The sequence below is a fragment of the Anolis sagrei genome, chromosome 4, assembly GCF_037176765.1.
Source record: "Anolis sagrei isolate rAnoSag1 chromosome 4, rAnoSag1.mat, whole genome shotgun sequence".
Classification (NCBI taxonomy): Eukaryota; Metazoa; Chordata; class Lepidosauria; order Squamata; family Dactyloidae; genus Anolis; species Anolis sagrei.
Genome location: NC_090024.1, coordinates 206,870,975 through 206,898,602, shown reverse-complemented (window position 1 = coordinate 206,898,602; position 27,628 = coordinate 206,870,975). Strand labels below are relative to the sequence as shown.

The 27,628-nt window shown below is 41.8% G+C and overlaps 2 protein-coding genes across 3 annotated transcripts in view; both read left to right on the top strand.

Annotated features, from left to right (window-relative positions):
• Positions 1-6,054, top strand: part of LOC132773271 (arf-GAP with SH3 domain, ANK repeat and PH domain-containing protein 1-like) — a 47,891-nt gene extending 41,837 nt beyond the window's left edge. The window contains exons 26-28 of the mRNA XM_060772417.2: positions 1,755-1,882; positions 2,998-3,120; positions 4,426-6,054. Of these exons, the coding sequence (XP_060628400.2) occupies positions 1,755-1,882; positions 2,998-3,120; positions 4,426-4,500 (326 nt within the window). The 3' untranslated portion in view covers positions 4,501-6,054. The remainder of the gene's footprint in view (positions 1-1,754; positions 1,883-2,997; positions 3,121-4,425) is intronic.
• Positions 6,055-10,508: 4,454 nt separating this feature from the next.
• Positions 10,509-26,665, top strand: LOC132773272 (CMP-N-acetylneuraminate-beta-galactosamide-alpha-2,3-sialyltransferase 2-like). 2 transcript variants are annotated; one of them, XM_060772419.2, is made up of 8 exons: positions 10,509-10,829; positions 16,552-16,634; positions 16,893-17,220; positions 21,955-22,145; positions 23,081-23,260; positions 23,784-23,829; positions 25,403-25,522; positions 26,343-26,665. In XM_060772419.2, the coding sequence occupies exons 3-8, from the start codon at positions 16,945-16,947 to the stop codon at positions 26,508-26,510; spliced, it is 981 nt and encodes a 326-aa protein (XP_060628402.2). In that variant the 5' UTR covers positions 10,509-10,829; positions 16,552-16,634; positions 16,893-16,944; the 3' UTR covers positions 26,511-26,665. The 2 variants fall into 2 exon arrangements, with proteins under 2 accessions (XP_060628402.2, XP_060628401.2); XM_060772418.2 differs by lacking the exon at positions 10,509-10,829 and adding an exon at positions 13,589-13,691.
• Positions 26,666-27,628: the final 963 nt, after the last annotated feature.

The window sequence follows — 27,628 nt, the reverse complement described above, 5'->3', positions numbered from 1 at the left end:
CCACTGCCTTCAAGAGTGGTAGAGGTTTCCTGCTGCTGTCAGCAACTAGCTATTAGTTTCTAATCCTAGAGCTTTCAACATAAACAATATTTTCCATGTATTTGTTTTTCTTTTAAAGCCAAGTAAGTTGGTAGACATCATCACTTAGTGAACTCTGTGACTTAACTATGCATTACGTGAAGAATTATTTATCACCTCCACCAAAGCCTCTTGAGAAGCGAATGGGTCTGAGTGGCTCATCTGATACCAAAGCACCCTGAAATACTTGGCATTACAACAAAGATAGTTCACACAGTATATATTTTGTTTGGGAAATCTATTTAGTTGTGTGTCTCTATCCAGCCATGTATAAGCACTGCAAGTAAGCCAAAAGGGAACAGGAAACGCAAGGCAGGAATGGATGCAGAAAATGTCGTCATCCCCGCTAATCAAAGCCTTCCAGCATCTCAACCATGCAATCCCTGAATTCACTGTGCCACCAGTTATAACTTTGTTTATGGGCAGTTGCTCCAGTTTTGGTTGCTTTTTTCTATTCTTTGAACTCTGTATTTGTGAATCAAATGGGCCTATTTTATCTGACTTTCCTGTTTCTCAAAACACCAGCAATGATGTAACTCTCATGGGGAAAGAGAGAGCCTTTTGAAGGTGAACCCGTGATGCTTAAGACAGGGGGGAGCAGGCTGTGAATATTTTCAAACACAGCTATTCCTTCTGAAGGTGATGTTTGGTGCTGATTAAGGAGAAATCTTTGACTAATATTTAAAAAGATTGATACTATTCATCACTTTTTCTTGGCAATGATGGGGAAATTTATAAACGGGGAGATTAATGAATTGGAAGAGTGTTTCCTACAGTAAAAGTGTGATCCCATTATCATTTCAAGGGAGCAGGCATATAAGGGATCACAATAGAGAATGGGATGTTTGTAGTACTTTTGTGTGACTGTGTGTATGTTTTCCCTGTTCTGTTTTTCAAAATAGTCACTTAGTTTGTAGTTTACTTGTAGTGGGCAGTATGTAGTTGTGTGGTTTGGTAGTTTTATACATCTGAAAAGCTCATTTATGTTTTATTTAGGTTCTACTTATGTTTTATTTCATGTGCCTTAGAATCAGAGAAAAATTGTACTTGTATGAATCCTCTCATCTCACAATGTAAGGTCTGCTTCACTATATGGATAGGATTTTGTAAGCTATTATTGTCTCAATTTTGTAGAGCATCGCCCATCCTTTTTTTTCTTGCCCCCTGAAAACATCCATAATGTTATCTGATATTTACCATGGTTGTTTCAATGTGCCTGATATTTATCGTGGTTGTTTCACTGTGCCTGAAAATGTGGTTGTTTTTGTGCCTGAAAATGTGGTTGTTTCAGTGTGCCTTCCCAGAATAAGGAAACTCCCAGCAATATGTCCCTAAACGCACTTTACTAATGATCTAGGATTGTCTGCACATTTCATCCCTCTCCAAAATTTCTATCCTAGTTATATGTCACCTGGTCATGCCCAGCATTGTTTTTAAAAAAATTAATTATTACATTTGGCCCAGCCATAGGTTTTTAAACGCCGTTGTGTTATTGTTAATGTTTATTGCTTATTTTCTGCTTATGAGTTTATTTATTGTTTTGTATTACTGTTGCTATTGTTTTTATTGTTGTATTGTGGGCTCAGCCTCATGTAAGCTGCACCGAGTCCCTTGGGGAGATGGTAGCGGGGTACAAATAAAGTTTATTATTATTTATTTATTTATTTGTATTACAGTTGCTTTGAAAGAACAGGAGGCATCTTTTGAGCCAAATCAATGTTCAAGAGAGAATCACTGGTCTATTCCCCACTCACCTGGGTCTTTAGATGATGTCCCGCCACCATTGCCAAAAAGGGGGTACTCGGTGAGTTCTTTGTATGTTTCCCAATAAATGTTTCTGAAACAGGTATCATTTCCCACTTCTGCTTCTTAGACTGAGGGGATGAGGGTCTTTGCCACTTTCCCTTCTTTTTCTTTATTTTCTTACAAGACAGAAAACAGGTAGAAAACAGGTACAGTCTTTAGGTTGCATCAGGTTATATATTTCAATATATATTTTAATATTATATGCATATGTGGGTGAGTTGGCAACTGAAATTCATCTGGTCTGCAAAATTGCCTTCCTATGTTTGTTTTTGTGCCTCATTTGCTGATGAGAACCTCATCACAAAGTGCGGATTTTGGCAGCATGCGCCAGCTCTGTCCTACTTTGCCCACGGAGTCTGCCAGCTCCCATCTAACGATGCCAGCGGGACTCCATGGGTGAAGCAGGATGGAGTTGGCGCATGCCGCCACTGCAGCAACACAAGACACTTCCTGTATTGCCATTAGAATCAATGGGGGGGGGGGGAAGCTGCGTGTTCCATGCGCGCTCCACGCACACTCCACACTTCCCTCCATGGGATTGCCCTCAGCTGGAGTCAGGCAATGTGGGGTGTGGGGCGCCACGTTCCCCACACCCTACCACAGTGCGCAACATTCTTGGCAGCTGTGTGACAAGGTCATAAGAATGGCTATACTTGAACACAAGTTGCCTCTCTCCTCAAGATGAAAATTAAAACATTTAAAACAGTTTCTGAAGAATGTGAAGTTCACTGTGTACTAATTACAACTTTTTAGAGTCCCTTAAACAGGAAAAAGGGTGCCTTAGATTAAGAGAAATATGGTACTTGTATGAATCCTCACATCTCACAATGTGAAGTCTGCTTCACTATATGGCTAGGATTTTGTACATTAAATGTACATATACCAGTTTCTTTAAATGTGCTACTTTGATTGACTAGTTAGGTGTAGCCAAAACCACAAAATTCAAGTACTCCCCCATTTCTTTTATTAAGATATATATAATCATGCCATTCATTAAACACCCTTTCATTTCTGAACATTTCCTTCTTGTGTAGGCTTATACTTGTGTAAGGAACAAGTACTTCCATTATCTTTGTGTGCAAGCTAGTCACTGAATTGTGCTGCTTATTTCAGACCAAATCCTATCTGCGTCGAGTCAAAGCACTTTTTGACTGTCAAGCTGATCATGAAGATGAGTTAACCTTCCAGGCTGGAGAGATCATTGTAGTAGATGGGGAGGAGGATTCCAATTGGTGGGTAAGTGGTCATCAGAGCTTCCGACTGGATGAAGAGTTTCTTACCTCTGTCCTGAACCTTATCCTATAGCACAAAGCCAGATTTGCTTTTGTGCAGCCCACACCAAAGAGCTCTGTACTGGGGACCCTCTTCTGTCAGTGGGCCCATTCTTTATCAGAGTAAGTCCCATGGCAATAGCCTTGGACCACAGTAGCCAGCAATCTAAACACTGGGTGTCTAGTACTATTTTGCTGGCACTATAAGGAGCCCCTGGTGGTGAAATGGGTTAAACCCTTGTGCCAGCAGCACTGCTGACAGACAGGTCAGAGGTTCAAATCTGGGGAGAGTGGATTGAGCTCTCTCTGTCAGCTCCAGCTCCCCATGTGGGGACTTGAGAGAAGCCTTCCACAAGGATCCAACATCCAGGCATCGCCCTGGGCAACGTCCTTACAGACAGCCAATTTCCTCACACAAGAAGCGACTTGCTGTTTCTCAAGTGATCTGATGTGGCGGCAAAAAAAGCCAATGGGATCTTGGCCTGCATCAATAGGAGCATAGTGTCTAGATCTAGGGAAGTAATGCTACCCCTCTATTCTGCTTTGGTTAGACCACACCTGGAATATTGTGTCCAATTCTGGGCACCACAATTCAAGAGAGATATTGACAAGTTGGATTCCATCTGAACATGAGGAAGAACTTCCTGACTGTGAGAGCCGTTCAGCAGTGGAACTCCCTCCCTGTGTGGCGGAGGCTCCTTCTTTGGAAGCTTTTAAACAGAGGCTGGATGGCCATCTGTCAGGGGTGATTTGAATGCAATATTCCTGCTTCTTGGCAGGGGGTTGGACTAGATGACCCATGAGGTCTCTTCGACTCTTTGATTCTATGATTCTATAAGTGTCTCCTGACATGAAAAGAAAACTATAGAAAATAAATAGTAGGAACTAAGTCTAGCTAATTGACACTTTTCAGAGCACTGGCCAGCAAATAAATACATTCGCTTTTATGTTTATGTATTGTTTATTGTATGGTTAGCACTGGTTGTGCTTCTATGAGCTGCCCCAAGTATTTTCGAGGAGTTGGTGGCGGGTTATAAATAAAGTTTATTTGTTTATTATATTTATATATAATTAAAGGAGGTTGCATATAATACATTGATTTTGCCATGGCAGTGGGACATTTGGAGAATAAGAGAATCAGAAATGCAATCATTGTGCACTTCTGTAGGACTTGTAATCATTGTGGACTACTTTCTTTATTTTCTCTCTCTGTTCAAATGGTCTTATGTTGCATTGGGTTTTTGTTTTGTTTTGTTTTTGTTTTTTGCAGTGTGGCATGATTGAAGGGCAGCCTCACAGGAAAGGTGTCTTCCCAGCATCCTTTGTTTACATACTGCATGAATAGAAGGCGGAGAAGACAAAAAAGCATGCATGGAATTTAAGAGGGCTTCCTCTTGTAAGGAGCAGGCATGAGACTTCTGCAATTAATCCTTCACATGCACATCTCTTCAGTTTACGACCTGTAAGATCGTGTACTGGGCCAGGAACTGGGTTCATTGATGCTGAAATGTTGTTGCAAGGTGCAATCTACTTCCCATTCAAATCATTAGTCAAATGTCCACTGATCTGCGTAGAAGAAGATTGTACTCAAAACGTATTGGATACTGTCTTGATGAATTCACTGATGTTCTTCACCTACAGCTTCTCATGCCATGATGCCTCACTGCCGTGGCGTGCATATAAATATTGCATGTACATTAACAGAACCTCACACATATTGGGGTGTTTCTCATCCAGATTTGATCTAGGTGTTGAAGTGATCAGTGATTCAGGTGGAAATATCCCCTTCATTTGGATTATTTTATATGGCACACTCAAGGTATCATGGCATTGCATCACAATCACACACGTATAACTGGACACTTACGACCTGAAGTAATGTAATCTTGTATGGGAAGCTGGGGCCCTTTTGTCATGACGTTACTCCTTTCACTGCACAGGAAGATGGGTTAAGGTGCCCAGTATACAATCAGTGCAACATTTTCACTTAGAAACATGAGAACAGAAGAAACTAGAAGGCTGTGGTTTTGACCTGCCTATTGTAAACATGGATCACCAACATGTTCCATCATATTCTAGGCCAGAGGAAGAAAAGGAATGAAACAAGGTACATGATAACATAGTACCTGTTGATCCTATATTTCCTAGTGGCAGAAACAAGTGAGAACATACAAAACACATAGGAATATATAGCACCTCATCGGTTCCCTTCACTGTATTCATAAGCAATCTGATTTATAGCACCCTGACAGTCCCTAAAGCAAAATCTCTCCCCCTTGTCTCTGCAGCTCTGTCGACTTCATGCATCATTCTAGTTCTAATTAGGTATTTTCTTGTTTTCCAAAAGAAGACCCACCTTTTGTGGGGAAAGGATATTCTGCATCCGGAAACTGGGGTGAAACATGCAGTTCAAATAAAAAGCGAGGGGCAATCCCATAGAATCTATTTCTTTTTTTTTACATTATGTAGTTCTGTAATAATTATTTGTTTTGCTATAGCTGATATAGACAGCTGATAAACATACAACCACATTTTCCACCTGGATTGTATGACAACTACTTTGTTTTGTCCTAGACACTACAGGGCAATATTTATACTAGTTTCTAGTTATACTAATCAAGCCCCTCTACTTTTTGTGATTTTATTATGTATAACACTTCAACAGAAGTAAGATCTTAACATAACTTTGTCCAATAGTGTTTTACATTTGCCTAAAGCTACCAGGAATACCCAATGTACAGTTGTCATCTTTGTATTGCGTAGGTTGCTCATAATCACCCGTGACTGGCCAAATCCTCAAATGTTTCTGTCTTTTCCATGAATAAACATTCTGTAATCTCAAATTATATGCTATTTGTTTTTATATCACATTTCTTGTTCTCGTTCATCCAAAAAAAGTGTTTTGGGCCTCCTTTGAATTAAAATGCCCTCCTAAATCTATGCAACTCTTATAGAAGTAAGTTCAAAAACTACTGTTTTTTTTTAAAAAAATTCCCATATACCTAAAAGTATCTCTGGTCTTTTTTCCTCCAGATAAATATGTGTCTTGTTTTTCACTGTGTTTTACTCTTCGATGATTCAAAGCTCTAATTACCAATGAGCTTTGACAAAAACACACTTTTCCTGTGGTATGTGTAATATAAGATTAGGTAGATTTGGGTTGGTGAAACTGGAAAGCTGTTTTTTGTGCATACTCTGTGTAAGTATGCTGTTTTTGGTTTATTTTTGATACTTCTACCTGTTTTGATCTAAATCGGGCATGGGAAAACTTGGGCCCTCTAGATGTTTTGGCCCACCATTCCTAATAGCCTCAGGCCCTTTCCTTTTACTCCTCAGCTGCTTAAGTGGCTGAAGGAGGAAAGAAAGGGGCCTGAGGCTCTTAGGAATTGTGGGAGTTAGAGTCCAAAATACCTGGAGGGCCAAAACTTGCCATGCCTGGTCTAAATGTTTGCTTGACTAGAATGCAAGCATGAATGCTACTATGCCAACCCACTTTTTTGTGGATTTAACATCACAGAATAGTATTTCTGTCATTTAGAAAATTATTGATACTAAGATAGGTAGATACAGTCATTTGTTGACATGTTTATATGTTTGTTTGTTGCATTTGTATGCTTCACTTCACTTCACTTCTCACAGACCAATATGCATAAAATCAGAGCTTGCAAAAGTTCAATGTCTGACCAACATTTCCCAGAATCCTCCAGCCAAAATGGCCAAATTCAGGGAGTTATAGTCCAAGCAAATAGCTTTTCCAGGTTCTATATATCATTTTCTTTATATGAATGATTAAAATGTAAAGATAAAGCTTTCCCCTGACTTTAAGTCTAGTCGTGTCCGATTCTGGGGCGTGGTGCTCATCTGCATTTCTAAGCCAAAGTTGTCCGTAGACATCTCCAAGGTCATATGGCCCTCATGACTACATGAAGCATCATTACCTTCCTACAAAAGCAGTACCTATTGATCTACTCACATTTGCATGTTTTCAAACTGCTAGGTTGGCTGAAGCTAACAGTGGGAGCTCACCCCGCTCCCTGGATTCAAGCCACCAACATTTCGGGTCAGCAAATTCAGCAGCTTGGTTTAATCATCTGCGCCACCAGGGGGCCCAATATGAATTATTAGATTGTCCAAAAACCTATACTGTCAATCTGGAAATATACTAGCTTTAATTTAGGAACAAGAAAATGTGGGTTTCTTGCATAAGGAGGAAACATAAGACAAACCATGCAGGATCAAACCAAATACCTATTTAGCCCTGAGGTTTGTTCAGTCACACCAGTTGATTGTCTTGGGGAAGTCCACAAGCAAGACATGACTACATCTGCAAGCTTCCACCCTGTTTGTGATCTCTAAGTATTCATATATCGAGGTGCATTGCTACTGTTACTGGAGAAGATACAAACCCATTATGACTAGTAGCCACTGAGTGCCCTTGTTGCAAAATAACAGCTAGGTATTAAAATGCAATGGTGTGCCCTGAAGACTTGGAAAGACTTATAGGAAGAGTTCAAAATTCACACCAGTAGCTTTTAAACATAAAAACAGGCAGTGCCCAAGTTATGAACAAGATAAGATTTTGTAGGTTTATTCTTAAGTTGAATTTGCATGTAAGTTGGAACTCCAGCCAATATATTAGCTTTGGATAGCATAAGGAAGAGTTAACCCCTGTGATGTTTGCTTTCCTGCCTGGGCCCCTGTTTAGAAGATTTCGCCTCACTTTCTGTCCCTGTGAATATTGGATTTTGAAAAAAATTGCTTGTTATGGAAACAAGGATTGGTTATAAAGCATCAGTGGAGACACATTTTCCATAGTGAATTTCATAGTATCATACAATCACAGAGTTGGAAAAGACCTCATGGGCCATCCAGTCCAATCCTCTGCCAAGAAGTAGGAAAATTGCATTCAAAGCACCCCTGACAGATGGTCATCCAGCCTCCAAATAAGGAGCCTCCACCACACTCTGGGCATAGAGTTCCACTGCTAAACAGCTCTCACAGTTAGGAAGTTCTTTCTAATGTTCAGGTGGAATCTCCTTTCCTGTAGTTTGAAACCATTGTTCCACATCCTAGTCCCCAGGGTAGGAGAAAACAAGCTTGCTCCCTCCTCCCTATGACTTCCTCTCACATATTTATACCTGGCCATCATGTCTCCTCTCAGACGTGTCTTCTGCAGGTTGAACATGCCAAGCTCTTTAAGCCTCTCCTCATAGGGCTTGTTCTCCAGACCCTTGATCATTTTAGTTGCCCTCCTCTGGACACATTCCAGCATGTCAACATTTCCCTTCAATTGTGGTGCCCAGAATTGCACACAGTATTCCAGGTGTGGTCTGACCAAGATATTTAAACTAGAGGGGTAGCATTCCCTTTCCCTTCTTAGGAGTAGATTTCTCTCACTTCCTGTTATCTCACCCCTGTTCTTAACTACGAGCCATTTGTAAGTTGGATGTTTGTAACTCGGGGACTGCCTGTATGGTACTGTATCATTTGAGGTTTATGTTAACTGTTTTCTATGTTAGCAAAACAGAGTCCCAGCCATGATGCCCTTCAGATGCTTGTGACTTGAAGCCCCATTACCTCTCATTGGCAATGTTGGCTGTGGATTATGGGATCTGAAACCCAAAATATCATCGAGCAGGCACCAGGCTAGGGAGGGCTTCTGGAGAATGTGAACAGTACATTGCTGAAATTAATGCACAGATTATGTGGATTGCATTTAACAGTCTAATTGGTGCATTTGTTGTGCCATATTTCAGACCAAGTCACTTCATTTTTTAAAAAAAGCTGGGAGCTCATCACACTAGAGAATGAATCCACTTTAAATCTGGTTGCTGCCTCCAGGACTTAATGGAACCCATTGTTTATGAGATTGTACATTTTCACCATTTCTCCCTCTCACCCAGAACCGCCTACCAATCTTCTGGAGGCTCCCATAGAGGTCTCAAGGGGAAATGAGAGAAAATCATCTCCCCACTTCCTCTGGAAAGGCCAAGCTGTGAGAGCAAAATTATTCTTTAGGGAAGTCTAGTATAAGTTCATATTAAATGATGCAGCTAAAAATAAAACAATTAATATAGCAGAATCCCAATTCACAGTTGTTCCTGGCAAATTGACTGCGCACCTAGACTGCATCCCACGCTCCTCAGCAGCTTTATATTTCAGCAGAAGAACAGTAATGGTAGGAAGGAGATAGAAGTTCAATGTCTTTGATCTTTCACCGAGAATCCCCAGAGATGTCTAAGGAACTCTGGCGTTCCTCTCAACAGAGTGGGTCTCTTAAGGGGAAAAGAAAGCAGAGAAAGGGCACGATAGCCACACTGAAATATTTGAAATTATGACACATTGACAAGGGAGCATGCTTGTTTTCTGCTGAAGATTAGGACACGGAGTACTGGATTCAAATTGCAGAGGAAAAGGACATTAGGGAGACATTTCCGATGGTAAGAGCTGTTTGGAAGTCGAATATGCCACCCAGGAGTGTAGTGGAGTATATAGGTTTTTAAAAAGAGGCTGGATGGCCATCTGTCGAGTATGCTTTGATTAGTATTGATTAGTATTCCTGCATTGGAGGTGGGTGGACTGGATTGCCTTTGTGGGCAAGCTGGAATATGCCCAGAGGAGGGTGACTAAAAATGATCAAGGGTCTGAAAAACAAGCCCTATGAGGAGCTGCTTAAAGAGCTGGGCATGTTTAGCCTGAAGAAGAGAAGGCTGAGAGGAAGCATGATGGTCATGTATAAATATGTGAGAGGAAGTCATAGGGAGGAGGGAGCAAGCTTGTTTTTTGCTGCCCTGGAGACTAGGACACGGAACAATGTCTTTAAACTAGAGGAAAGGAGATTCCACCTGAAAATTAGGAAGAACTTCCTGACTGTGAGAGCTGTTCAGCAGTGGAACTCTCTGCCCCGGAGTGTGGTGGAGGCCCCTTCCTTGGAGGCTTTTAAACAGAGGATGCATGGCCATTTGTCAGGGGTGCTTTGAATGTGATTTTCCTGCTTCTTGGCAGGAGGTTGGACTGGATGGTGCACAAGTTCTCTTCCAACTCTATGATTCTATGACTCTTCCAACGCTATAATTCTATGACAAGAGGCTGTGGTGCAATTACATACATTTAGGATCTGGACTTATCGTCTTGTGGAGATGACCTTTTTTAGATTGAAATGTGCATTATTTCACTCGCTTCAAAATGTAATATGCTCCTTTCTGCTGATCCTCTTGAGTGGGACCTTGGAGTCCTGCCCAGATGCCACCAAGATGCCAATTCTCCTTACTGTAACTAAAGAAGGGGGCATGCAAAGACAACTGCCTTCTTAATCACATACCATCTGTTTGGTGTGTCACATCTGCAAATACATACAGGAAGCCACTGCTGACTAAGCTGCAGAAAGCGTATTCCTTTCTATATCTGAAACAAAGCCGTTTGGTTTTAAAACACCTGACCTCAAACAGACTTTTCTGTGGTTGGTGTTGCATTGTTAACTTCCCATTTGTTTTGCAATGCTCCTATTCAAAATGAGGGTGTCAACATTAGCAACTTTCAGCTCACACCCCTGAGAGGATTATTCCTTCAGAAGACTCTGCTCCACCAAAGAAGGACACACGATCCACACACAGAGAGAACTATAGTTGCCTGTCTTTTCAACTCTGAAAATCCCAACTTGTTTATCTGAATAAGGTAAGCACCTGTGGGCAATGCTATGGGGAGGGTCTGTGACTATTGGTGCTGCTCTTTGATGCAGTTCAAGTCTTCTAGTTTGCACATCTGTCAGTGGTTCTCCACAACCTCCCTTCATAAATGTTCTGGGCTAATCCTGCTCTGATGTAAGTTTCTAGGCTAATAAAAATGCCATTCTTGGTCTCTGAGCAATGATGTTTATGTAACATGGTGACAGGCTAGCCCCATTCCCCATTTGTTCTTTGAATATATGTGAATGTTATAAATGCAGAAGTGAAGCTTTTGAAATAAAATATTTGCTTCAGCCGAGAAAGTATGCATTCTAGGCCAGCATTTCTCGACCTGGATGTCGGGACCCCTAAGGGGGGTTGGGAGGGGGTGTCAGAGGGGTCACCAAAGACTATCAGAACAGTATTTTCTGTTGGTCATGGGGGTTCTGTGTGGGAAGTTTGTCCCAATTCTATTGTCGGTGGGGTTCAGAATGCTCTTTGATTGTAGGTGAACTATAAATCCCAGCAACTACAACTCCCAAATGCTAAGGTCTACTTTCTCTAAACTCTACCAGTGTTCACATTTGGGCATATTCAATATTCGTGCCAAGTTCGGTCCAGATCCATCACGGTGCTCTCTGGATATAGGTGAACTACAAGTCCAAAACTCAAGGTCAATCGTCACCAAACCCTTCCAGTATTTTCTGTTGATCATGAGAGTTCTGTGTGCTAATTTTGGTTCAATTCCGTCATTGGTGGAGTTCAGAATGCTCTTTGATTGTAGGTTAACTATAAATCCCAGCAACTACAAAATGACAAAAGCAATCCCCCCACAATCCCACCAGTATTCAAATTTGGACATACCAGGTATTTGTGCCAAATTTGGTCCAATGAATGAAAATACATCCAGCATATCAGATATTGACATTGCAATTCATAACAGTAGCACAATTACAGTTATGAAGTAGCAACGAAAATAATGTTATGGTTGGCGGTCACCACAACATGAGGAACTGTATTAAGGGGCTGCGGCATTAGGAAGGTTGAGATCCACTGTTCTAGGCCAACTTGGAAAAAAGAGCCAATAATATAAGTTTCATGTTTTTTCTCCCGTAGTTACCAACTCCCCTTTTTCAATTGGCACTTGACAAAAGATGACTGAAACTTCCTCTTGCTACACCATGTTTTTCCTTCCATTTTTTCATCATTTCATGTGGTCACAATATGGCATAGGGGCACCTTTGATTGGCATAGAGTGATAAGTGCTTTGTGTGTGTGTTTACTGCTTGAAAGAAATTTTAGCTGTATTATATCATTCCGAAAGCCAATCTAATGTCATAGTTTTGAGTGTTGGACTATAACTCTGGGAAACCAGGGCTCAAATGTCCACTCAAACATGGAAACCCACTAGGTGACTGACTGGGTAGCAGTCAATGAGTCTCATAGCTTTGGAGGAAGGCAATTGTAAATCCCTTCTGAATATACCTTCCCCAGAAAACCCTCTGATCGGTTAATCTAAGAGTTGCTATAGACCAGGCATGGGCAAATTTGGGCCCTCCAGGTGTTTTGGACTTCAGCTTAAGTGGCTGAGGGGGGAAAGGAAGGGGAGTTGAAGTCTGAAACACTCGGAGAGAGGGCCTAAGTTTGCCCATGCCTGCTATAGACCAAAATTGAGTGGAAGAAACACAACAATAATTGATTCATTCTGATTTGCTATCAGATTCCAGGAACCAATTTTCAGATAGCCTATGCAGTTATATCGAATCAGTGAAAGGTCCACTTGATCTCCTTTACCATTAATTTACTAATCCTCTGTGGTGCACCTGGGCAATTTTTACCAGTTATTTTGATGGATTAACGGGGGAAATGTTGGTCCAAGTAGAAGATGACTTTGCAGTAATTACTTGTTTAGAATTGCAGTAGAGGAGGGTTAACCTTTTCCGCCACTGCCTGTAGTTCTTGCTAATATCTTTAATCCCAAATTGGTATTTGTTATGGAACCATCAAGATCTTGATGGCAGAAATCCGTATCCTCATCCAGCAAGGAAAGCCCCAAATACAGAAGTGTGTGTCACTTGGAAAAATGTGCTTATAGTGACTTCCCTACCAGTCAGTGAGCAAGAGCTCACTCATGGCTTAGACCAGTGGTTCTCAACCTGGGATCCCCAGATGTTTTTGGCCTTCAACTCCCAGAAATCATAACAGCTGGTAAAATGGCTGGGATTTCTGGAAGTTGTAGGCCAAAAACATCTGGGGATCCCAGGTTGAGAACCACTGGCCTAGACCCAGCTCTGTACTCTCAGAAGGAGAAGAGTTTCACTTGCAACTGAATGTCAGAACCTAAGAAAACCCATACTAAATCGGGCAAAAGATTTATCTAACCCTGCAATCTGTTCCTACACTGGCCAATTAGATGCTCATGGGAAACCCATAAAACCCCTATAAGACTTTCCCTGTTTGTGTTCCCCAGAAACTGGTATGCATAGGATGCCAATAGGTGGAGAAAGGTGGTTTGGATGATGGAATGGAAGCTCTTGTGGATAGAAGAAGGCTGGCCTTACCATTAAGCCGAAAGAGGTAGCTGCCCTGAAAAGCAGATGCCAGGGATCATGTGGGTGGTAGGAAGGTATTGGGAGAGAAACCTATGTCGGTCCCGTGGCTTGCCCAGCGTCCAGGTCTCAGCTTGCTTGCACCTTCATGTGCGGCAGGGATGCTGTCCTCTTGGCAGTGTTGCCATAAGGCTTCATCTGCCGGCATGAGGGGGTGGGGACGCGGCACACCGTCTTCGCCGCAGGCAGCAAAGTGTCTTGAGCCAGTCCTGCCTGGGCAGCAGCAAAGAAGGAACAGCTGTGATTTTCCTCCCTTCTCCAAGGTATGTTTGCCGAGAGACTGTTAATGAATGGGAAACAGTTCTTAATCTGTCAGCCCTCCCTTGCCTCCTGCTTAAACCATCTGCCCCACTTGCCGACTGGAATTGAGCACAGCCCAGGCTCCTTTCTCTCTGTCCAGGGAGACAAACTGATGACCCTCCTGCCAAAGATCCATGCACCCTCTGCCTCTTTCCCTACATCTTCATGCCTTTTCTTTTCCTTCTGTTTGCCTCTCTGTTTTCCACGTACCTTTTCTTTCTCTTCCTTCTGTGACAGCTGCAGCTCAAGCTGGTGCATGTTTAATAAATCCTGCTGAAATCAATGGAGTCAACTTGCAGCTAAGGGCACACAGAGTAGTTCTTTCGCATTTCTCTAAATGTATTTTTTCTTACATCCTTGCTTTCCCTTCTCTTAATTTGCTCTTTCCTCTTGCTCATGTATTTATCTTCCTTCTTCGCTGTTTCCTTCTAATTTTGTGTTTTGTGTTCCTTTAATAGTATCTTTTCCTTTTGTTAGATGTGAGAAATAAAAAAAATCTGATGTTAAAAATCAGAAGTAAGCCTTGTTGAGTTTTATAGGATTTGCTCCCAGGCAAATGTACATAGGATAAGGAAGTAATTGGGATGCTGTAAGTTTTTGGGGCTGTATGGCCATGTTCCAGAACCATTCTCTCCTGATATTTTGCCTGCATCTATGGCATCCTCAGAGATTCACAGGCAACCTCAGAGATTGTGAGACCAGTTTGTCAGTAGAGAATGCTTCTGGAACATGACCATACAGCCCAAAAACCTTACAGCAACCCAGTGATTCCGGCCATGAAAGCCTTCGACAACACAAGGAAGTAATTGGTTCATTCCGAAGCTTGTACAGTACATAGAGTTTTTCATTGACCCTGCATCCCTTATAAGTAATGGCATGACTACCTTTTTTGAATAAGGGAAACTATGACCATGGCTACGGGCATCTCTTATTGTTTTTATTGTCTATATTTTTAAGATGACAGCACTGCCTCCAATGCCAAGGAGGACTATGGTCACCTTAAAACAATGCTTTACAAGTCCCATTTCTGACAAATGTTTTAGAAAGTTATTTGTGATTGAAAATATTACATGCAACCAAGAGGTTCAGCAGATCCAACCAGGGTACATTTTTGCTGTTTACTAGTTTACATGCACAATGGAGGACCTCCTTGCGGCAACACCAGAGGCACTCCAAGTGGCCAGATACTGGTCAAAGGACATTTAATCAACTACCAAGCTTGCATTTTGTCTGTTTGTTTGTTTTGTTAAAAAAAGGAGCAATTTGGTTGCTCCTGACACAATAAATAAATAAGTTTACTAGTTAAGATGGACCACTGAAATGAACAAATCAATCTTTTTTGTCCACTATCTGGTTAGGTGCTTAGAAATTATATTGAAACACAAATCACACATCATGTTGTTGTTGTTCATTCGTTCAGTCATCTCCGACTCTTCATGACCTCATGGACCAGCCCACGCCAGAGCTCCCTGTCGGCCGTCACCACCCCCAGCTCCCTCAAGGTCAGTCCAGTCACTTCAAGGATGCCATCCATCCATCTTGCCCTTGGTCGGCCCCTCTTCCTTTTAGCTTCCACTTTCCGCAGCATAATTGTCTTCTCTAGGCTTTGCTGTCTCCTCATAATGTGGCCAAAGTACTTCAACTTTCTCTCTAGTATCCTTCCCTCCAATGAGCAGTCGGGCTTTATTTCCTGGAGGATGGACTGGTTGGATCTTCTCGCAGTCCAAGGCACTCTCAGCACTTTCCTCCAACACCACTGCTCAAAAGCATCGATCTTCCTTCGCTCAGCCTTCCCTAAGGTCCAGCTCTCACATCCGTAGGTCACACATCATATAACTATAGAAAATGAATCTGATGTGGTGGTTTATTTCCTGTTATATCTTTAGGTTTTTTCTTTCTTTCTTATATGTCAAAAGCATTACATGAAATACTTTATCTAAAACTGATAAAAGAAAGGCTAGGTAGTATGAGACCAAAAGCAGACAACAACAACCGCATTGTCTGTGGCTTTAAACAATTCTTCCTCTATGCATGAGGCAGGGCATTGTGGGCAAGCATACAGGTGCGGAATTGTTTGTTCTGCTCCACAAGGTGGAGGATTCTTCTAGATCAGGGGTCCTCAAACTTTTTAAACAGAGGGCCAGGTCACTGTCCCTCAAACTGTTGGGGGGCCGGATTATAATTTGAAAAAAACACGAATGAATTCCTATGCACACTGCACATATCTTATTTGTAGAGCAAAAACGCTTAAAAACATACAATAATTAAAATGAAGAACAATTTTAACAAATATAAACTTATAAGTATTTCAATGGAAAGTGTAGGCCTGCTTTTGGCTGATGAGATAGGATTGTTGTTGTTGTTGCTGCTGCTGCTGCTGCTGCTGCTGCTGTTGTTGTGTGCTTTCAAGACTTAGGTTGACCCTGAGCGAGGGCCAGGTAAATGACCTTGGAGGGCCATATCCGGCCCTCGGGCCTTAGTTTGAGGACCCCTGTTCTAGATAGTGCCATTTTGTCAGGTTGTCTTTTGATCCTCCCACTTCACTTCTGAGTCTGTTCAGGAACTTCCACGTTGCCCTTTCTTGTTTTGCAAGGCCATCCAGTTGGAATTGTCTGATTTTGCTGCTCACAGGGATATTCTTGCTATTGCTGGAGGAACATTTATATTAATGAAAAAGCATGTAGTTTATTGAAAAATATTATTTAACAGAAATCAAAGATACACTATTTGTGCCTAACAAATGAGAGCACCATCTTGTTATATGGCATTGCCTTCTTATATTTCTCATCCATATTGACTTAGCACTTTCTGTGTGTGTTTCAGTCTTTTGAAGATGTGTTACCATAACAGAAGATCACACGCACAGAACTTGGGATGCACGATGGAGAAGGAATGACACCCACTTTGTGAGTTGCTAAGATGCAAGATGTACATTTTTTTTTCATTTGGGGTGGGGAGCAACATGTGAACAGAAGCCGCTTGCTGCAGAAATTTCTATGTGGGCAATAATACAGTTATAGCACAGCACACAAGTATTTTACCTCCTGAAAAGTTGTTAGAAAAAAATCTTTAGTTAAACATAGCATATCTAAAACACAACAACTATTATTTTAATTCAGAGACATTAGTCTACCTCTCTAACAGATTACGGTACATCATTTCAGGACTGGAAGATTTCTTAACTTTAAGATCCAAACCAAATAGATGGGATGAAGGATGCTAGTCAAGAAAAAGCCATGGGTCATCTTGGTGCTGTGTCTGGCAGCTTTCCTGTGGAAGATGTACAGGTGTGTGCATATGGGCCTTTTTCCAGACAGCTCTGAACAATGGTCATCCTTGGATTCCTTCCTAGAACAAAGAATTTGCAACTGCAACAGGTGCATTGACCATAACCCTCAGGACTGGTTTTGTGATCACTATGATACGTCAGTCAACTGCCTGCTAACTCGTGAATCCCAAAAGATCCCTCCAGAGGTTCTGCTTTGGTGGCTGGTGAGTATTGCCTCATAATATTGACAAAGAGATATATCAGTGGTTCTCAACTTGTGGGTCCCCAGGTGTTTTGGCCTACAACTTCCAGAAATCCCAGCTAGTTTACCAGCTGTTAGGATTTCTGGGAGTTGAAGGACAAAATATCTGGGGACCCACAGGTTGAGAACCACTGAGATATATAGTATTATACAGACTAATAGACACAATGGATGTTTCCTTAAGGGCAAGGGCACTGAGAACATATGGAGAAGATTATGATTGTTCCACTTCTCCAAATGGTTAAATGTTCCAGGTTTGTACCATGTAGTCCCTGGAGCCCCTGATGGTGCAATGGGTTAAACCCTTGTGCCAGCAGGACTGAAGTCCAACAGATCGTAGGGTGGAATCCAGGGAGAGCATGGATGAGCTCCCTCTGTCAGCTCCAGCTCCCCATGCGGGGACATGAGAGAAGCCTCCCACAAGGATGGTAAAAAAGATCAAAACATCCGAGCATCCCCTGGGCAATGTCCTTGCAGATGGGCAATTCTCTCACACCAGAAGTGACTTGCAGTTTCTTAAGCCACTCCTGACACGAAAAAAAAAACGTAGCCACAAATCACCATAAAATATACCACAAAAATGGAACAAAATGCAGAGGTTTGCCTTGTTTTGCCTCCTGTTATCCCCTGCCCAAATTTTTGCAGAACCCCCACCAATTCAAAAATTATTTAAAAATATAGCTAAATTCAAAGTGTAAAGTGTTGAAAACAGAGCTAAATCAAAATCGGCGATTCTTATTGAAAGTGCAGACATGGGGGTAAAAAATATTCCTTTCCCCTGGAACAGTTGCCCACTCATGTTCTCAACTTTAGCTTTCTCTGCTTTTCTATAAGCTCCATTGGAAAACTGTTTTTCTCCCTTTTAGACCTCTCAAGCATAGAATGTTGTATCTATATTTAGAGGGAACAACGAAGAAAGATTTTTAGCTGTAGTATCTGCCAATCCATTGCATGAGAAAATGTAAGGAATGAGAAACTGGTAGAAGCTGACTGCTTTGCCCAAAGGGAGCTCCTGCCCTTTTAGAAGTTGCAGCATTAATAATACAGAATTATGGCTGGAGTTCTGTTCGTGAAGTATGATGGCGTAAGTTGGACTTAAATCATCACAACTTGCTTTTTTGGCCTTGATGGAAGCTAGAATTCTTTGCTGACTGAACAACATACAATACGTCTCTCAAACTCATCTTTCAAGCAATGCAGCCCCCGCAACATGTCCATCAATAGAAATGTGTCCAGCTATTTCCCTGTAGCTGATATAAGGATATCATCTTTAGGGACTTCACTAGGACTTCTGGTGCTTCCTATCGCTACATGTTGCAGCTCATCCAGGTAAAGGAAAATAGCCAGGCAGATATCTACTGCTCCCAAGGAATTGACTCTGCTGCAGGGGTGGCATCCACTGAAAGGTGGGGAAAGACGTACATCTACCAATACAGGTTTCCAGCCTGTGTTTATTTTATTTATTTACTACACTTTTATCCCGCCCTTTTCAGCCCGAAGGCGACTTAGGGCAGCGTACAGACTGGCAAAATTATATGCCAAACACACATAAATACATAGTTTAAAACAGGTTAAATCACATAATAAGAGTCATATAAAAACAATTTAAAACTATAAAAATCAATGACTTCTGGGTTTAAATCCATGTCCGTTTGCATCCTTAAGCCATTCCATATTCCTTCATAATACTGAGTTTATCTGGTTACGATGAGGTTCCAAAAGCTTGCTCGCAGAGACAGGTTTTTACTCTTTTCCTAAAGGTCAGGAGGGAGGGGGCCAATCTAATATCCTCAGGAAGGGAGTTGCACAGCCGAGGGGCCACCACTGAGAAGGCCCTGTCCATCGTCCCCGCCAAGCGCACCTGTGAGGCAGGCGGGATCGAGAGCAGGGCCTCCCCAGATGATCTTAAATTCCTGGAAGGTTCGTAAGGTGAGACGCGTTCAGATAGGTAAGTTGGGCCTGAACAGTTTAGGGCTTTATAGGCTAAAGCCAGCACTTTGAATTGTGCCCGGTAGCAAATTGGGAGCCAGTGGAGCTGGCACAATAACGGAGTTGTATGCTCCAGCGCTGTTGCTCTTAGTAGCCTGGCTGCTGCCTGCTGGACCATTTGAAGCTTCCGAACAGTTTTCAAAGGCAAGTAGTCCATACGGGATGTAACCGGAGTGTGGACTACCATGGCCAAGTCAGACTTCCTAAGGTATGGGCGTAGCTGGCACACAAGCTTTAACTGTGCAAATGCTCCCCTGGTCACTGCCGAAACCTGGGGTTCCATACTCAGCGGTGAGTCCAGGATCACTCCCAAGCTGCGAACCTGCGTCTTCAGGGGGAATGTAACCCCATTCAACACAGGCTGTAATCCTATGCCCTGTTCAGCCTTACAACTGACCAGGAGTACCTCTGTCTTGTCTGGATTCAATTTCAATTTGTTTGCCCTCATCCAGACTGTCACAGCGGCCAAAAGCACTGGTTCAGGACCTGAACAGCCTCCTTAGTAGCGGGTGGGAAGTACTGACAGAGTTGGACATCGTCTGTGTACAGGTGACACTGCACCCCGAAACTTCGGATGATCTCCCCCAGCAGCTTCATGTAGACGTTAAACAACATGGGGGACAATGGTTGTGGGGTTGAGCAGGTGTCTCCCAACAACACCTTCTGGGAATGACTCTTTAGGAAGGACCGAAGCCACTGCAAAACAGTGCCTCCAAGGCCCATTCCTGTGTTCAATACTTTACTTGCACAGGAAGAGCCATCCTAGCAGAAGGCATTGGCCATTCTCTCTAGGGGTGGCAACTTTTGCTATGATAGTAATCTGTAGCTTTATTTAAGAATAGTTTGCAAACAGCAAGTTATGTTATCAAATTCACATGGGAGGAGTGTGACAGTCTCTGTGCTTGATGGGTTTTGGCTTCTCTTCAATGTCATCTGTAATAGCCGGCTAGGCCGAAGCCTGAGAGTCAGTGGGCTGGGTCTCCATCTTGGTAGGGCAGCTTAGAAATAGCGGACATCTTGGGAGAGGCAAGGAGGTAGGGGAGGAGTCAGCCAACTCCTGATTGGTTTAAGCACCAAGGGGAGGAGTTGGGTGAGAGTGAAAAAGGCTGTCACTTCTGATAGGAGGGAGAGAAGGGTTTAACAGAGACAGAGAGAAGTAGGATTTCAACAGAGAAGAAGTATTTTAGACAGGGAGAAGGAAGATTTGAGTGAGTCAAGCTGTTAGGGAATAAGAAAGGGACAAGGGCTTCAGTATTACTGTACTAGGAGAGACAGTGAGAAGACTTGTCAACTTGTATTAATAGAGAGTACAAGTGAGCTTATTGCCCTATAGTGGAGAGTAGACTGGAGAAAGTCTGGTTACTCTGTAAGACAGTCAGGGGGACTGATCTTAGAAACACACTGTTTCAAAAGGGTTGGATAGTGTGAAGAAGATATCTCACTTCAAATAAAGGCTACTCTGTCTATAGAAACCTTATGTCTAGTAAGCCTAAGCCTCAGTAACAAAGATACGCGTGTGTACCTCTCATTTTAGGAGTTCAATAAACCTGTTATTAGTTCATCGTTAACTGGTGTCTGCCTCGGTCTGTCATACTTAATGAAACCAAGTCAGCCTAAAAACCTCTTTATAGTCCAGACAGCAAGCAAAGGAGCCCAAAAGGAAGAACCAGAAGTCTTGGTGCATATTACCTCAAATACATTCACACCTTTGTTTCCTCAAACAATAAAATTGAGGTGGTGGCAGCAAAAATCTACCAGAATCATCGGTCTCTTACATCAATAGTCATTCCCTCATGCAATTTCCTGTCACACAGGTGTGATTAAGGAACACCTCGTGCCTTAAACCCCCTTACATCATCTATTACCCACAGTCTTATATTTGATTCTATGACAGTTGCTCCTTTGGGGCATGTGTAAAGAGTAAATCTTTTGCAATCCCACACTTCTTTTGTTCCTTTCCTATGTTGTAGACATTCTGCTCTATTAGAAAGATCTTGTACCTTTCATTTCCTCTTCATTATGTTATCTGCCACATATTCTGGTCCTCGTGTGGCCTATCAATACACTAATAGGAACAGAGAGTGTAATTTCCCATCAGTCACAGTGTCAGCCATATTTTCTGGCCCATACGGATAGAAGCTGTTATGGAGAAGCAGTAGTGTCTCTTAATTCTTCCCACCATAACTCCTTCAGTCCTTTGCTTTTTAGCCCATTTTTCGGTCTTGTTTTTGTTTATTTCTCTGGGAGAGATCAGCTATTGTAGTGTAATATCTCTCCAGTTAGTGCTGAGATGTGTGTGTGTATATATATACACAAGAGCCAGGATGGTGTAATAGTTTGAGTACTGGACTATAACTGGAGACCAGGGTTTGAATCCAAACTTGACCATGGAAACCCACTGGATGCCCTTGGGCCAGTCATTCTCTCCCAGTCTCAATGGAAGACAAAGGCAAACCCCTTCTGACACAATCTTGTGATAAGTTCACCAAAGGATAGGCATAAGCTGAAAAGGACTTGAAATCACACTTGAAATCCCCTTGTGCCTTTGTGTCCAGTGATATGTCCAGTGATATAACAAGGATTACATTAGACTTTTGGGGCATTTCACAGCTTGGGCATCATGATGAGACAGGGATGGAAGGTACTGTTTGAAACCAGGGTCCATTCCCCCCCCCCCCCCTTAACTCTTTCTGTTTTGCTTCACTAGAAGCTGCAAAGATCACAGGATGGAAACCAAGTACAGAAGATAATAAAACACCTGTTTGAGATTTTTCCATCCTCGACTGCAGAAACTCAGGAGACTGCCCAGTGTGGAACATGTGCTGTGGTGGGGAATTCGGGGAGGCTGAGAGGCTCAAAATATGGGGAAAATATTGACTCTCACCATTTTGTGCTGAGGTAAGTGAGACATTGCAGGGTCACTAACTCACAACTCTCAGCCCTCTATAGCAGATTGGTTCAGAACTGTGACATACAGTAAGTGACCTCCCTGTCCCTCTTTCAGTGGTGGGAGGAAGAGGGTAGGCTAGTGGCAGTATAAAGACAGAGTCAGATAAAAAAGGGGTGGGTGCAACAGAAAGAGAAGGAAATGAGAAGTGGCAGCCCACCCACTTTTCGCTCTGGTCACATGGAAATTGTGGCCTCTAATACAGTGGTCTTCAACCTCTGGGTCCCCAGGTGTTTTGGCCTACAACTTCCAGAAATCCCAGCCAGTTTACCAGATGTCAGGATTTCTGGAAGTTGAAGGTCAAAACATCTGGGGACTAACAGGTTGAGAACCCCTTGTCTAATAGATTGCTCTTGAGCAAATACATTGGGGCAAAGCACATCTCCCATGGATTGACATCTTGGTGCCTGCAATGATTCAACAGATGCAAATATGAAGATTTTACAAAATGATGCCTCTGTTCTTTAGCTGAGAAAAACATATTTAACAGGTTGGAAGCCTGCCATAAATTAACGAGGACATATGCAGGCTGGATCTTCAGGAAAGGTGAATGATGTATGGAGATTAGTGTAGCCAGTCATAATTCTACTCAGAAATGTTTTCCTTGTAAAATATGGTGGCTGTATTCTGGCTGTATTCTGGTCTGGCTGTATTCTGATTATCAGTTCCAACTCCAACATTTGAGAAATGTGGCTATGTAAAGACTAAACTGGCCACACTTGAATATGGTGCACTTGTATCATGATGTTGAAAGGTTGGAGATATCTGAACAAGTACCTGAAGTGTGGTTACCTGAATATATGTTAGATCAGGCCCCAACCTTCCACATGTGTCTGTCCTGGTATTTTGCCATAACCATCTGATTACCTTTCTAATGTTCTTTAAGGATCAACACGGCACCAACTGCAGGCTATGAAGAGGATGTTGGTGCAAAAACCACCCACCATTTTATGTACCCAGAGAGTGCAATGGACCTTCATTCTGGTGTCCATCTTATGCTTGTCCCCTTCAAACCTCTGGATCTCAAATGGCTAGCCAGTGCCTTTTCCTCAGGAGAAATACAGCAGTAAGTACCATGCTTACTGAACTAGAGCATAAAAAAATACCACAAACAATAATAAAATGGTAACAAGATCATAAGCCCAGTCTTCTTTTCTTTTGCAATGGACTCATGGGGGATGTTGAATGCATGTTGGATGTTGGAATGGTCCTTTAAAGTTAATGAAGAGCACATTTCCTGTGAAAATAAGTTTATGGTAAATTTGGTCAGTAGGGAAAAAAAATCTTGAGTTGTTTCTGGGAACCCTCATTTAAACTAATTGATGTTTAGTGTGGGCTCCAGATAGCACTGTGAATACTTCCCTTCAATGACATAGCTTTGAATTTTGGCAAGGTATCTGAAAATGTGGTCATAATAGAGCAGCATGATACCAAATCCGTCACTATTAATTGACAGGTTGACTGCTTCATCTCCAGTAGCCTCCCATCTGTTCTGGGAGGAACAGTAAAAAAAAACCTGAGAAACACAGTTTTTAACTGGCAGAGCGGGAAGGAGAAGTCTTACAATTTTTTCCCCTTTCCTTTCACAGCACATACAGAAGAGTCAAACAATTTGTTGAAGCAGATAAAAGCAAGGTAAGGAGCGAAGGAAGGCAGAAGCATTTCGTTCCATTCAAAATTCCCTGCTATGCAAGTCTTTTGTTAAGTTTTTATTTCATTCATGTTAACTAAACAGAGCAGAGCAAAAGTCCTCTTTTGAGAAATCTGAGAACAATATTTTTGGAAAGGGAATGACTTTATAGATTTTACCTGTGCAGAATATTAGAATGGTTATTTCTTTTTTGAAGTTATTCCCTACCTAAGCCTTCAGGTGTAATGAATAACTATATCTGAAAACATATGTAGGCTTTTGTTATGTAATGCAATTATGGCCAAACCCTATTGCAATCCTTCAGAACACAAACAATGAGTTTTAAGATACGTATAGCTTCAGCAATTATTATTTTTAAAGCAAGCTCTGGCGTGAATCTTAAAGGGTCCTGAAAAGGGTGCATTGGTACGATGAAAAATGAAAGGTTAGTATTACCTTGGAAGCATGATTGAAAACACAAGCCTATGCATGATTACCTGGAAAGAAGTCAGACTGCATTCAACGGGGCTTCCTCCAAATAAAGAATACATAGGTTTTCAGCCTGAAAAGCCCAATTCTATTAGCTAGGCCATAGCAGCTACTAGCAAATGTTCTTGCTTCCTTTTTTCTGTCTCCAAAGATGATATTCACAATTATCAAACACAGCTACATAAGGTTATACTTAACTAGAGGAATATCTACAATAGTTGTTTTCTCTAGTACAACATTACATGCAAGTTAGTAGTATCTGGAAAGCAACCTACACACATGGTGTTGTTGTTGTGTGCCTTCAAGACATTTCTGACTTGTGGAAGTGAAACTGTCATTGGATTTTCTTGATAAGATTTGTCTTTGTCATCCTCTGAGGCTGAGAGAGTGCTACCTACCTAAGGTCACCCGGTGGGTTTCCTCGGCTGAGCACGATGGGAGTAATTAACATTTGCCACACTGACTTTCATTGGTTGGACAAAGTGATCTAGACTCCTATTTAAGACCCAGAACTACATCTCAATCTTGGATAGAGAAGGAAGGCTCAGGTAGTTGCATTAGAGATTATGTTTCTTTCCAACTTAAACTAAATATGATTAAAACCTTAGAAGATTTTTTATTTTTCACACTCCCTTAATGTGACTTTTCTCGGTGAGTGCACTTATGTGTGTATAGGACTCTTCCACAGGAGCAAGAGACGAAAGTGCTGCAGAATTAGTGGGAAGAATGCAAGTAACTTCAGTAGCTTTCCACTAAGTCACTGTGACACGTGGGGTGAATTAGTGAGTAGTGGGAGCTTAATGAAGACTAAAAGCTGGGGCTTCAGCCCATTTCATGGTATGGCTTGCCAAAATCTGGCGTTCCTAAAAAAGAAATGAGGCACTTTGAACTTAATATGTTTATGACTTCCACAAATCACTGGCTACTGGATTATGAGAATTGCCATCAAACATCTGGAGGACAGAAAGTTCTTTCTCACCTCCTGACATAAGGTGTGGCAGCACCTGTGCCGCAATCTCAAAACCATTCTGCAAGCATATCTAATGAAAGCCAGATAATTGCTGATTTAAACCTCTCCCTACTTCCCAGGTACGAATCATAAACCCTGCCTTCCTGAAATATATCCAGGATAAATGGACTAAGTACCATGGAAGGTATCCATCTACTGGATTCACTGCACTCATTTTTGCTATCCATACTTGTACACAGGTAAGTACTACCTACACAAGTAGCAGGCTGTTATTAAGAGCTACTTTAATAAGACTTGGTTATCAAGTTGCTTCTTGGGTTCCTTCCTTAGGTTGTCTTAGTCAAGTACCTTTTATCACAACTGACTGACAAGTGATGAATTGGCTACACAGAAAGTGTACATTGGAGAGTTTGTCAAAAACATAGTATTACCCCCCCCCCCCCTTGAAATTAGAAAGAAAACTCCATTGACCATAACAGCTAAATTCTTGTTGATTACTCGTTTGTGGAATAGTTGTAGATGTTGGGAAGTATTCAGTATCTCTTTGTGCACTATCTCCCTGAGCAGGACAGTGTGACAGTGCCAATGTGTGCCCCCACATCTGACCAACATCTAATTAAATTTCTGTAATGGAGAAGAAAAGCAGCTTTTGCCTTCTCAATCTCCAATATATTCTAGAAACTGATTTGTATGAGGAAGGAGCAGAAGAGAAGCCTTGCTCCACAATTGTTAGAATCACAGCCTTTGTGTGAAGCATGTGTTGTGCTATCACAACCTGTTCCGATTTACAAACACAAGTTGTCCTGATGTAGTATATCCAGCAGATTCCCATGGGCAGCATGACTCACCATTTGACGAGGCAGATTCAAGGGTGAAAAAACACGGGGTCGCTGTAGACAACACCACACAGCCACTACCTGAGCTAGGGTCAATCCTGGAAGGACAATGTCAAAAAAGCTGGCAGTATTCTCCAGCTTGTAAGTAATGTAGGCAGGTGCTTCTTGTTTGCAGAACTCAATCTTCCGTCTGTTGATATTTTTATCATGCTTTGTACAACAGGTCTCTGCATTTGGTTTTGGTGCAGACAATAATGGGAACTGGCACCATTACTGGGAAGAGAACCATTATGCTGGAGCATTCCGTAAGACTGGGGTACACGATGCCAACTTTGAACTTGGACTCATTGAAAGACTTGCAGAAGAGGGCAAAGTATTATTTTACAAATAGCCTGCTTCAGTGCCTTATAGTCTCTGTATTGCATGCATAGCTTTTTCTTTTGAGCTGTCATCAATTATACATGCTTCGTTGCATTTGATTACAACAGAAAGAGTAAATTTCCATGAACTTAAAAATAACTGGGAATATATATACACCTAAATATTCATATTGCTCTATGGGTGTTCCATGTGATGACTCGTTTTACTGTCTTCAGAGAAAGAGATAAGCTGGAAAATGTTCTTGCACAACCCAACAGCATCTGAGACATTTCTGTTTGCTCCATATTGGAGGGATTCAAGCTGTGATCTTCAGACCTGGTGGTCTCCAAGTTCTTGTTAGGTGGTTCAGTAGATACTGTAGTTGGCCTTACATTTGATTATGATTTCTGATTATGAAGAGCAAGCTGGTTTACATCAATTGAATATTCATGTGTGAGATAGGATGTTCACCATTCACTGCTGTCCAGTTGAAATACAGAAGCAGGTTGAATATCAAACCAAAACTATGGCCAAGATTTTGAACTTGGTTGACTAAACTCCACTCAAAACAGCACAGCTTTTACATAAGAAGCAAAAACCTGAGGATATTAAAACAAGTTACAGTATATGACAAAATCCAATTAATCAGTACAGTGTTGGTGGGGGATTTCAGAATTACTGAACTAAGTAATATTTTTAAAAGACATGTCCAATAATACAGATGCAAGTTTTAGTATGTGAAAGAAATGCTTCTCGGTTTCTAGTAAAAGGTGTTCTAATAGTATTCACCCACAGATAGAGCCTTGCTTGTTTGCTCAGAATCACAGACTTGAAGGGGCCACAAGGTTGATCTAGTCCAATGGTTCCCAACCTTTTTTGGACCAGGGACCACTTTGATCAGGGACCACTTTTCAGCATTAGTACCAAAAGGGTTACGAATCAGTTTTTGGTCAACTTTCAATTCAGTTTGGTTATTTGGGGTGCTAATTTAGAAAATTGCATTGGATAGACCACATCAGCTCTTCTTTCTCATACAGAACATATGGCATCCAGTAGCCACCATCTGCTCACCCACAGAAAACCATATTTAATAATCTAGAGCTGATGTGGTAGTAGTGATGTTTCATGGATAGTCAGCCTCTCCCCTCC

What these genes read in the sequence shown, in the direction of transcription:
- LOC132773272 (XM_060772419.2), top strand. Translation starts at nt 16,945, where the DNA reads ATGCTAGTCAAGAAAAAGCCATGGGTCATCTTGGTGCTGTGTCTGGCA. An exon ending in AGGTTCTGCTTTGGTGGCTG is followed by an intron (nt 17,221 to 21,954) that starts GTGAGTATTGCC and finishes TTGCTTCACTAG; the next exon opens with AAGCTGCAAAGATCACAGGA. An exon ending in TCCTCAGGAGAAATACAGCA is followed by an intron (nt 23,261 to 23,783) that starts GTAAGTACCATG and finishes TTCCTTTCACAG; the next exon opens with CACATACAGAAGAGTCAAAC.